Source organism: Schistocerca nitens, chromosome 4, assembly GCF_023898315.1.
Source record: "Schistocerca nitens isolate TAMUIC-IGC-003100 chromosome 4, iqSchNite1.1, whole genome shotgun sequence".
Classification (NCBI taxonomy): Eukaryota; Metazoa; Arthropoda; class Insecta; order Orthoptera; family Acrididae; genus Schistocerca; species Schistocerca nitens.
The window spans coordinates 381,918,354-381,931,385 of record NC_064617.1 but is presented as its reverse complement, the minus strand read 5'-3'; the positions used below and the strand labels follow the sequence as shown (position 1 = coordinate 381,931,385).

General features: G+C 39.7%; 1 protein-coding gene across 4 annotated transcripts in view; it reads left to right on the top strand.

Moving 5' to 3' along the window:
• The window catches only part of LOC126251832 (cyclic GMP-AMP synthase-like receptor), a 387,508-nt gene that overhangs the window by 331,502 nt on the left and 42,974 nt on the right, over positions 1 to 13,032 (top strand). For 2 of the 4 annotated variants that reach the window (XM_049952495.1, XM_049952493.1), the window contains one exon: positions 8,329 to 8,391. The exons of the other annotated variants lie outside the window; for them this stretch is intronic. In XM_049952495.1, coding sequence (XP_049808452.1) covers positions 8,329 to 8,391 — 63 coding nt within the window. The remainder of the gene's footprint in view (positions 1 to 8,328; positions 8,392 to 13,032) is intronic. 4 annotated transcript variants of the gene reach the window in all.

Below are 13,032 nucleotides of genomic sequence, written 5' to 3'. Positions count from 1 at the left end.
AAGGTAAAAAAATTACAAAGTTTAGGAATGGCTCCAGCTATTGTGAACCTGGTTTCTTGCTTTACTGGTTGAGTGTCTGAGGATGTCTTAGCATTCTTAGAAGTTCTCAGGTCATCAGCTGACATAGGGGGTTCATCAGATAGTCAATTATTGCAGATTGCTATTTTATGTTTGGTGGGTGAAGCAATATCATTTATGTGTTGTACAGAAGCATTGCATCAGGAAAATATGTTCAAGGAGCTTAGACAATGCTGGAGCAAAGGTACAGGAAACAAAATAGGCACGGATTTTTTTATGCACAGTTGGGTGTGGTGTCTAGGAGGTGTAATGATAAGATTGAGGATTTCACAGACAGAATTAACAAATTGATTGTACATATACATGAATTATCATAGAAGAAAGAGTTGAATAAAGTGATTTTCCAAGAAGCCAAGCAGGAAGCATTAGATGAATTTTTGAGGCATTTGGCACCAGAAATGTTGAGAAGGGTGCACACTGGGGCACCTAAAGATCTTTGTGCTGCAGGGAGACCAGCATTGGAGCACATAAACATTGATATATCTAGGGGTGATGGGTCAAACGTTTATGTTTTTGCTTATAATGTAAAGTATTTTTATTGTGATTGAATGTTCAGGGGTAACACTATAAGCCATGCAAGAATAAGGTGAATAGTATGGACTACAAGTGAAGCAGTGGAGGTAGCAGTAGGGGTGATATGTATCTAGGAATATGAGTCATGGATGAGGAGGGAGAAAAGGACCCATTAAATGTAATAGCTAACCACAACCACCAACAAGAGGTCCCAGTAAAATTGAATTGAGGAGAATATAATATTTTGTTTTGCATAGGCTTCCATGTGTCAGTGGCCCCAGGAGAGTTGGTGGGCAGGAGGCATTGCAACTCATCACATTACAAGTAGCTTTCAATAGGGGATAGTGATATACAACCATTAAGCTCAGTAGTGGTGAATTTTTAATTGAGGGACAGCCTAATTTAAACATTGTGTGGAAGTGGTGTGTAATGAAAGCAAGGGATACATCATGATCTGAGGCTACACATTTTGCATCAACATGCCATAATTGACCCTCAATAATGCATAATAGAACTTAATGGGAACACATTATGGCCGAGGGAGACTGATGTCAGTGTTGATTTTTCATAATGACCATCTGTTGTACAGGGCAGTTTAGTTGAATAGCGAACAATGACATGAAGTCTTAGCATGATTGTGTGTCTAGTGGCACTGCAAAGTTACAATGGCTCATATGGAGACATACTTACCAGTTAGTTTTTCATGTGTAGTGAAACGACTAGGAGATAATGAAGTTTTCAATGCAGCGTGTTGTTTAGTGTGTCAAAGTACTTTGTGTATATAGGAGAGGGATGGAAATAAAATAGTACCCGTCAACATAGATAATTCAAGCACCTAAGAAGTTAGTGAAAGGGACATTGTTGCACATGAAGTGTGGGCCATAAGAGGGCACAGGATGCTGAAAGGACTGCATTTCTTACAAAGTTGAAGTATTTAAAATGAACAGGGAGAGTGCAAAAGGGGAGTTATTATGAGAGAGGTGTGATTGTCTCACTGAGCTATGAACCAACATGTGCCAAAGCTAATAAGGATGTTGTTTGTTGTCAACAGTGCTTGTACTGGGGCCACTTTGACCCCACCATTCACCATCCAGTCCCTTCACTTTAGTGAAAATTACAGTTTTCTAGTGTGTAAGTTGGAGAAATTACAGGTTCGTTAGTGCTCGGTGTGATTAAAAAAGTCTATAGAAATTTCTCAATTAGGAAATTTTTGTCACGGGACAGGAGCATGTAGAGGAACTATGACTCAAGTTTAAAAGGATTGTTGAGCTCAATAGAATGTACCCAGTATAACACTTCATGACTGCATAATAGGTGTAAAACAAAGCACAGGATTATACATAGAGAGATACTGAGTGAAACACATTTTGCTGTCAAGAGAACACTGTATGAAGCCTTCAATGACTACTGTAGCGGAATACTGTCAAATTATCTTGCACAAACCCCAAAGGAACTTTGACCATATTTAAAGGTTGTTATTGGCATGAAAGTTGGCATCCAGTCATTTGTGGGTGAGACAGGAACTGAAATTGATGATAGCAAAGCAAAAGCAGAAATGTTAAACTCTGTTTTCAAATTTCCTTTACAAAGGAAAACCCCAAAATATTGCTCTGATTTAATTCTTATACCACACAAAAGATGAGTCAAATAGGTATTAGTGTCATTGACATTGAGAAACAACTAAAATCATTAAAATCAAGCAAACTCCAGGGCCCGATTGAATCCTTATCAGATTCTATACTGAATTTGTGGCTTAGTTAGCTCCTCTTTCAACTATAATCTATTCTGGATCTGTGGAACAAAAAAACCATGTCCAGCAGCTGGAAGAAACCTCAGGTCATACTTGTCTACAAGAAGGGTAGTAGAAGTGATCCACAAACCTACTATCCAGTATCATTGACATCGATTTGTTGTAGAATCTTAGAATTTCTTCTGAACTCAAACATGACAACATATCTCAGATGGAATGACTTCCTCCATGTCAGTCAACAAGGATATCAAAAACATTGATCATACGAAACCCAACATGCACTTTGCTGACATGATGTACTGAAGGCGTGTATCAAGGCAGCTACATAGGTGCAGTAAACCTCAGTTTCTTAAAAGTATTTGTCCCAGTACAGTATCTGTGCTTATCATCAAACGTAAAGTCATATGGGGAAGCAAATGAAATTTGTGACTGGATTGATGATTTTCTGATGGGAGGATAAGCAAATTATCTTGGATGATGCATCATTGATGGGTGTAGAAATGAGTAAGGATAGGAATACACCAATCAGTCACAATCCCATTGGTTTTTTATTATTATTTTGCATGTCCATATTTCAGCTACAAATAACCATCTTCTGTGCTACAGAATCAGAATTGATTTATATAAACAATAAGTAAAACACCATGTTATCCAATAGAAATGATCCATTTTAGTCAAGGTACCAGTTAAGTCAGTTACAGTCAAACAAACACCCAGCAGAACATGTCACCATATGACTTTAATGGTATGTAGGTAGAAGGAAACTGAGGTTGTTGTTTACAAGAAGTACAGCAGTGTAAGTAATGCCTTCTGTGTTACAAAACTAACTATCCCAGTTTCTTTCTAATGCAATAGTTTATAATAATTTAAAACCCATTTTTATTAAATAAAATCAGCAAGAATATTTGCTTATCACCTTTAAAATACATCAAGAAACGTCAGTTTACAATGTGTTTATTGATTTCTTAGTGGTGAAGCAATCAATCAAATCTTATGCAAAAGATCATTAACTGGTTCACACAACTGTCCTCTAGAAAATTGTTACATCACATTTGAAATAAAAAATTAAAACATTTTTTAAAGATCAACTTGCTAAAATAGGGTTACATACAATTGTAAATCAGCAAAATTTAAAATCTAGTGTAGTCGCTAGTATCATAGTGATCCATTAAGTATTTACTTTAAAACAATTTTTTTTAAGATATGTTAACATCATAGCAAGATAGTGAAGATGAATACGACAAGGTTACTTTGATCAGGTATAATTAATAAAAAAAATATTAATGCCTGATGCTGATGTCAATTTCTCATGTAACATATGGTGTAGCTCTAATTTTGGTGTGCTGCTTGCAAAGAATGACATAACATATTGCCTTTTGCTTGGTTCCTAAGGCAATTGTCATATTTAAGGCAAGCCGACATTTTATATTAGTTCCCTCCTGGGTCATGACATCTCCTTAACAGAAACAGGAGACATTCAAAGAGCTCACAAAACTGGTTGGTTTTCACTAGCGCATGCTCATTTAGCAGATGAATTCCAGATGACTTCAGATGGCACTATATCTCTATCTCCTCCAGGTGGTCCATGAATCAGCCCTTTTTAACACAACAGTAGGCATGGTAGAATCAGGGTTGTCTTCCATTTTGTTAGTACTACAAACCAGGGACATGTCTTCTCTATCAAGAAGAACTTAACATTATTCTTCGTCCACCTTATTTCAGTCCTCCCATTAATAGAAAACCCTTTGCAGTACGTAGAAGCAAACATGAATTCACCTTATGAGAGCCACTAAGGTAATGAGGCAGCTTCAGGGTGAAGAAATATTCACACACCTGTACTATGCAATACATTTCCTTTCAGCTCTGTAACAAAATTTAATTCTTTGTCTATTTTTGGTATAAAATCAACATAAAAGAATAACTACTTGGATATCCTATAAGTATGTGTATAGTAAACATCTTTATTTACTATAGCCTAAGAGTGTTGTGAGTAGTTTGCCAGGTTAGATTGCTTAAGTTGCATAGTTTTTGCTAATTCTAGTCTGACCAATAGCATTCTAGAAGGCCTATACACTGTCTCCTAAGCCATACAATTCTACAATTACATAGTACTGTATTTTTAATCATATCAATTACTGGTCAGACAGGTTAGAAATATTCATGAAGGGTAATAGCTGTTAAATTAAAATTATATGTTGGCATAACTGGGATGGATTCAGGATTTCTTGATAGGATGATCATAGGAATTTCATCTTGGATGGAGAGTTACTGACAGATTTACAAGAAACTTAAGGCAGACCCCAGAAAAGTGTGTAGAATTTTAATGATTTTCCCTGTGATAAACTAAGAGCAATGTTTTGAGAACTAGTATTAAGTGAGGAATCTAGCACTAAACTGCAGTACCCTACACATAATTCCTGTGGGACACAGTAGACAATATTACAATGATTAAGAGCATGGTTGTTAACCACTCAACATATTCAGATTTTTGTATGCCTGACAGCAACATAGCTGCTTTATGAGAAAAGTTTTGTGGAAGTAGGATATATGTGGAATTGTACAGTAGGACATGTATGTTGCTCATTATGTTGCTCAAACCTGCTCCAGATCTGTAGAACAATGTTTGTAAACACAGCATTAGTTGAAGCAAGCTACACTTCCTCATTCTCGTGTATTGTTTTTGGTGGTACATTTACACACAGAATTGTGCATATCAAATTTGATTTCTTAGATTTAACTTTTTAACCATTAGTGCAGTCTTTAATTATGTTAACTGTGTAAATATTTTGAGAATTATTTTTAATTGGTGTGGGAAGGACAGAATGATAAATTATTGACAATGTGGAAAAGGAATTATGCAGTCAGCAATTCATTGGCTGTGTGTGTTTCCCTGTTTGTAGAACAATATATTTTATTTAAATTTATTCACCTGCCACTGCCACTGATGAAGGACTCAGTTTCCAATCATAGTGTTTACCTATCAGTATAATAGAGGGAAACATTCCACGTCGGAAAAATATATCTAAAAACAAAGATGATGTAACTTACCAAACGAAAGCGTTGGCATGTTGATAGATGCACAAACAAACACAAACACACACACAAAATTCAAGCTTTTGCAACCAACGGTCGCTTTGTCAGGAAAGAGGGAAGGAGAGGGAAAGACGAAAGGATGTGGGTTTTAAGGGAAAGGGTAAGGAGTCATTCCAATCCTGGGAGCAGAAAGACTTACCTTAGGGGAAAAAAGGACAGGTATACACTCGCACACACACACATATCCATCTGCACATATACAGACACAAGCAGACATTTGTAAAGTCAAAGAGTTTGGGCAAAGATGTCAGTCGAGGCGGAAGTACAGAGGCAAAGATATTGTTGAATGACAGGTGAGGTATGAGTGGTGGGAACTTGAAATTAGCGGAGGTTGAGGCCTGGTGGGTAACGGGAAGAGAGGATATACTGAAGGGCAAGTTCCCATCTCCAAAGTTCTGACAGGTTGGTGTTAGTGGGAAGTATCCAGATAACCCGGACGGTGTAACACTGTGCCAAGATGTGCTGGCCATGCACCAAGGCATGTTTAGCCACAGGGTGATACTCATTACCAACAAACACTGTCTGCCTGTGTCCATTCATGTGAATGGACAGTTTGTTGCTGGTCATTCCCACATAGAACACTTCACAGTGTAGGCAGGTCAGTTGGTAAATCACGTGGGTGCTTTCACACGTGGCTCTGCCTTTGATCATGTACATCTTCCCCCACAGAAGAACCCCAAAAGTGCCCCACTTGTGACAGGATACTTTCCGGGACTGGATCAGACTCTGAATGTGGCTGTCCAGCAGGTATACGATACGACTTCCTCAAATCCTGCCCTGAAATGAGATCCATCCTTCATGAAATCCTCCCCATTCCACCAAGAGTGTCTTTCCGCCATCCACCTAACCTTTGTAACCTCTTGGTACCTCCCTATGAAATCCCCAAACCACCTTCCCTACCCTCTGGCTACTACCCTTGTAACCACGCACGGTGTAAAACCTGTCCCATGCACCCTCCCACCACCACCTACTCCAGTCCTGTAACCCAGAAGGTGTACACGATCAAAGGCAGAGCCACGTGTGAAAGCACCCACGTGATTTACCAACTGACCTGCCTACACTGTGAAGTGTTCTATGTGGGAATGGCCAGCAACAAACTGTCCATTCGCATGAATGGACACAGGCAGACAGTGTTTGTTGGTAATGAGGATCACCCTGTGGCTAAACATGCCTTGGTGCACGGCCAGCACATCTTGGCACAGTGTTACTCCGTCCGGGTTATCTGGATACTTTCGACTAACACCAACCTGTCAGAACTCCGGAGATGGGAACTTGCCCTTCAGTATATCCTCTCTTCCTGTTACCCACCAGGCCTCAACCTCCACTAATTTCAAGTTCCCGCCGCTCATACCTCACCTGTCATTGAACAACGTCTTTGCCTCTGTACTTCCGCCTCGACTGACATCTCTGCCCAAACTCTTTGCCTTTACAAATGTCTGCTTGTGTCTGTATATGTGCGGATGGATATGTATGTGTGTGCAAGTGTACACCTGTCCTTTTTTCCCCCTAAGGTAAGTCTTTCCACTCCCGGGATTGGAATGACTCCTTACCCTCTCCCTTAAAACCCACATCCTTTCGTCTTTCCCTCTCCTTCCCTCTTTCCTGATGAAGCGACCGCTGGTTGCAAAAGCTTGAATTTTGTGTGTGTGTTTGTGTTTGTTTGTGCATCTATCAACATGCCAACGCTTTTGTTTGGTAAGTTACATCATCTTTGTTTTTAGATATGTTTACCTATCAGTTTTACATATGATTTCTCGTGTTTCCATCAATGTCACTAGTAGTAATAGTAATGATTGGAGGTGTGTATATTAAACAGCCTGCACATATCAGACTAATGGATGGTACAACTAGTCATTACATGGAAATCATTTGTGAAGTGGTTTGCTCTTCTGATGACCTAACCCACTAACAAAATGTGATTACCATGAAAGTGGCAGAAAACAATTGTTAGCATTAATGAAGAGTATCAGTAGCAAGAGGGTATATAGGAATGATGGTTGAATTTAATAGATGAAATACTGTATAATAATACAATAAAATAATGTGGCTATGCAGTACTTGGGATCGAAAGGGACCCATGTAGGAAAATACACATAGGTTTAACTATGGAGGACAAGAGAAGCAGTGGTAGACAAGAAATAAAATGGGTGATGTATACGTTTTTACTTTGAGGAAAAGGTATAAGTGCAGAAGAAGTGGGAAGCAATGCTGACCATGGACCAGAAACCATGGAGTAGGGTAGTGCATGATTAGAGATCAGAGCAAAACTTAAAGGCGAAATATGTCTTTATATGTGGAATAACAATCATGACTGTAGCCTCTTTCCTTTGTAAGAAGGAAGTAATGTAGATGTCTTCTGTATGAGACCTAATTATGCATGGCCATTCATTCAACTGGACAGCTGGCTGGTGCTAAAGCTTTGGAGAAGCTGGAGCAAAATTGGTGTGTCACATGATTGCTCTCAGATGTAGTTGTGCCTCTAATGGTGTAGGATATGCTACTAATGGGACTGGTCTATATATTTAATGTTCAATACATAGGAAAATACCTAACAAGAAATATATTTTCAGCAATTGCATCACTTTTAAATTCAAACATGTAGTAAACTCATCCACATTTGTAGTTACACATTTATATTATTGTTTAATTTTCTCAAAACTACACTCCCAAAATCAGCTGGTAATTCTGGGTGTTTCCTTATGCTGACTGTATGTCAGTGTCCATATTATAAATTAAATTCACACTCGTAGAGGTCAGTAATTAGCTACTGCTATTTTGATTCCCTCCACCAAAAAGCTGGGAAGCAAATAAAAGACAAAGTTGTCACTTGACTGCAAAATTATCTTCATTGGTTGCATAATAATTTATTCATTATTGTCTCATTGTTTCCTCAGGCTGCCATCTTCTGAAGAAGAGTCTGGTGATGAAACTAACTGGGACATGCCTGTAGTATCAAGGTTGGTATTAGCAAGTTGACATTAAGAAATAATACACTGAAGTGCCAGAGAAACTGATATAGGCTTGCATATTCAAACACATAGATATGTGAACAGGAAGAATATGGCGCTGTGGTCAGCAACACCTATATAAGACAAAAAGTGTCTGGTGCAGTTGTTAGATTGGTTACTGCTGCTACAATGGCAGGTTATGAAGATGTAAGTGAGTTTGAACATGGTGCTATAGTTGATGCATGAGTGATGGACACAGAATAACTGAGATAGTGATGAAGAGGGTATTTTCCCATATGACCATTTCATGAGTGTACTGTGAATGTCAGGAATCCACTAAAACATCAAATCTCGATCAACACTGTGGCAGGGAAAAGATCCTGCAAGCATGGAATGAATGACAACTGAAGAGAATCGTTCAACATGACAGAAATGCTACCCTTCTGCAAATTTCAATGCTGCAGATTCCAATGCTGGGCCATCAGCAAGTATCAGCATGTGAACTATTCAATGAAACATCATCGATATGGGCTTTCGGTGCTGAAGGCCCACGCATGTACCTTTGATGATTGCCTGCCATAAAGCTGGGCACATCAACACAAACATTGGACTGTAGATGACTGGAAACGTGTTGCTCGGACAAGTCTTGTTTGAAATTGTATCGAGCAGATGGATGTGTATGGGTAAGGAGACAACTTCATCAATCCATGGACCCTGCATGTCAGCAGGGGACTGTTCAAGCTGGTGGAGACTCTGTAATGGTGTGGGGAATGTGCAGTTGAAGTGATATGGGACCCCTGACATGTCCAGAAAAGACTCTGACAGGTGAAATATACAGAAGCATCCTGTCTGATCACCTGCATACATTCATGTCCATTCTGCATTCTGATGAACTTGGGCAATTCCAGCAGGACAATGCAATGCCCCACACAGCCAGAATTGCTACAGGGTGGCTCCAGGAACACTCTTCTGATTTTAAACACTTCCACTGGCCACCAAACTCCCCAGGCATGAACATTATTGAGCGTGTCTGGGAGGACTTGCAACGTGCTGTCCAGAAGAGATCTCCTACAGTCACTCAACTTTGACATCTTCCCATCAGCAACATCAGAAAACAGCCACAGATTAATGCCCACCATGCCCACCAGAACATTTATATACATATAAAATAATAGTGGTCCTATCACACTTTCCTGAGACATTCCTGCTGATATCCATGTCTCAGATGAACACATTCCATAGAGGAAAACATACTGGGTTCTATTACTTAAGAAACCTTCAAGCCACTTACATATCTGGGAATCTATTCCATATGCCCATACCTCTGTTAACAGTCTGCAGTGGAGCACATGTCAAATGCTTTCCAGAAAGAAAAGGGGCAGAGTGTCGAATGTTAGATTCTGTAATTGGGAAGGGAGGTTAGGGAATTGAAAAAGGAAAGACTGAAGCTGGATACAGTGCAAATTAGCGAAGTGCTGTGGCAGAAAGAACAGGACTTCTGGTAGGGCGAGTACAGGTTGATCCTTTGCTGTGTCTGATAGGATTACAATGTCATTGGCGATCCTCTAAGTTTTTATTTCTTCTCCATGGATTTTAATGCCTACTCTGAACTTTTCTTTTGTTTCCCTTACTGCTTTCTCAATATACAGACTGAATAGCATCGGGGGAGAGGCTACAACTCTGTCTCACTCCCTTCACAATCACTGCTTCCCTTTCATGTCCCTCGACTCTTATAACTGCCATCTGGGTTCTTTACAAATTGTAAATAGCCTTTCGCTTCCTGTATTTTACCCCTGCCACCTTCAGAATTTGAAAGAGAGTATTCCAGTCAACATTTTCAAAGGCTTTCTCTAAGTCTACAAGTGCTAGAAATGTAAGTTTCCCTTTTCATAATCTTTCTTCCAAGATAAGTCGTAGGATCAGTATTGCCTCACATGTTCCAACATTTCTATGGATTCCAAACTGATCTTCCCCGAGGTCAGCTTCTACCAGTTTTTCCATTCGTCTGTAAAGAATTCGCGTTAGTATTTTGCAGCTGTGACTTATTAAACTGATAGTTCGGTAATTTTCACATCTGTCAACACCTGCTTTCTTTGGGATTGTAATTATTATATTCTTCTTGAAGTGTGAGGGAATTTCGCCTGTCTCATGCATCTTGCTCACCAGATGATAGAGTTTTGTCAGGACTGGCTCTCCCAAGGCTGTCAGTAGTTCTAATGGAATGTTGTCTACTCCCAGGGCCTTGTTTCGACTTAGGTCTTTCAGTGGTCTGTCAAACTCTTCACGCAGTATCATATCCCCCATTTCATCTTCATCTACATCCTCTTCCATTTGAATAATATTGTCCTCAAGAACATTGCCCCTGTATATATACTCCTTCTACCTTTCTGCTTTCCCTTCTTTGCTTAGAACTTGGTTTCCATCTCAGCTCTTGATATTCATACAAGTGGTTCTCTTTTCTCCAAAGGTCTCTTTAATTTTCCTGTAGGCAGTATCTATCTTACCCCTCGTAAGATAAGCCTCTACATCCTTACATTTGTCCTCTAGCCATTCCTGCTTAGCCGTTTTGCACTTCCTGTTGATCTCATTTTTGAGACGTTTGTATTCCTTTTTGCCTGCTTCATTTACTGCATTTTTGTATTTTCTTCTTTCATCAATTAAATTCAGTATCTCTTCTGTTACCCAAGGATTTCTACTAGCCCTCATCTTTTTACCTACTTGATCCCCTGCTGCCTTCACTATTTCATCTCTCAAAGCTACCCATTCTTCTTCTACTGTATTTCTTTTCCCCATTCCTGTCAATTGTTCCCTTATGCTCTCCCTGAAACACTGTACAACCTCTGGTTTAGTCAGTTTATCCAGGTCCCATCTCCTTAAATTCTCACCTTTTTGCAGTTTCTTCAGTTTTAATCTAGAGTTGATAACCAATAGATTGTGGTCAGAGTCCACATCTGCCCCTGGAAATGTCTTACAATTTAAAACCTGGTTCCTAAATCTCTGTCTTACCATTATATAATCTATCTGAAACCTTCTAGTATCACCAGGGTTCTTCCATGTATACAACCTTCTTTCATGATTCTTCAACCAAGTGTAAGCTATGCTCTGTGCAAAATTCTACCAGGCGGCCTCCTCTTTCATTTCTTAGCACTAATCCATATTCTCCTACTACGTTTCCTTCTCTTCCTTTTCCTACTGTTGAATTCCAGTCACCCATGACTATTAAATTTTCATCTCCCTTCACTACCTGAATAATTTATTTTATCTCATCATACATTTCATCAATTTCTTCATCATCTGCAGAGCTAGTTGGCATATAAACTTTTGCTACTGTAGTAGGCATGGGCTTCGTGTCTATCTTGGCCACAATAATACGTACAGTATGCTGTTTGTAGTAGCTTACCCGCACTCCTATTTTTTTATTCATTATTAAACCTACTCCTGCATTACCCCTATTTGATTTTGTATTTATAACCCTGTATTCACCTGACCAAAAGTCTTGTTCCTCCTGCCACCGAACTTCACTAATTCCCACTATACCTAACTTTAACCTATCCATTTCCCTTTTTCAATTGTCTAACCTACCTGCCCGATTAAGAGATCTGACATTCCACGCTCCGATCCGTAGAACGCCAGTTTTCTTTCTCCTGATAATGACGCCCTCTTGAGTAGTCCCCGCCCGGAGATCCGAATGGGGGACTATTTTACCTCTGGAATATTTTACCCAAAAGGATGCCATCATCATTAATCATACAGTGAAGCTGCATGCCCTCGGGAAAATTACGGCTGTAGTTGCCCCTTGCTTTCAGCCATTCGCAGTACCACAACAGCAAGGCCGTTTTGGTTAGTGTTACGGGTCCGACGTATACTAATGGACCGCGGCCGATTTAAAGGCTACCACCTAGCAAGTGTGGTGTCTGGCGGTGACACCACAGTTACAAGGCCAGATCAGTCAGTCATCCAGACTGTTGCCCCTAAAACTACTGAAAAGGCTGCTGCCCCTCTTCAGGAACCACATATTTGTCTGGCCTCTCAACAGGTACCCCTCCGTTGTGGTTGCACTTACGGCTATCTGTATCGTTGAGGCTTGCAAGCCTCCCCACCAATGGCAAGGTCCATGGTTCATGGGGGGGGGGGGGGGGGGAGGTTATAAATAGAAAATAAAATAAGGATAATTTGTGAGTTGGTATAATAATAAATAGGAAAATAGAAATACAGGGAAGCTGTTATGAACAGTATAGGAATCCATTATTGTAGCCAGGGTAGACATGAAGCCTATCATAGTGAAGATAGACATGTGGTAGTATATGTTTATATCCCATCAGCTTCACAGGTGATGATGTGATTGAAAGAATTTATGATAGAGGAAATTATTTAGACATTTAAGAGATACAAAATTTTAATCTTATGAGTGACAAGAATTTGTTAGTAGGAGAAGGAAGAAAGGAAGAGGATACATTGTAGTAGGAGATCATTGATTTGGAGGGGGGGGGGGAGGAATGAAAGGGGAAGCTGCCTGGTAGGATTTTGCACAGAGTGTGCTTCAGTACTCACAAACACTTGGTTTAAGAATCATGAAGGAAGATTCTGTACGTAGAAGATACCTGGAGACCTGGAGACAATGCAGAAATTCAGATTCATTATGTAATGGTG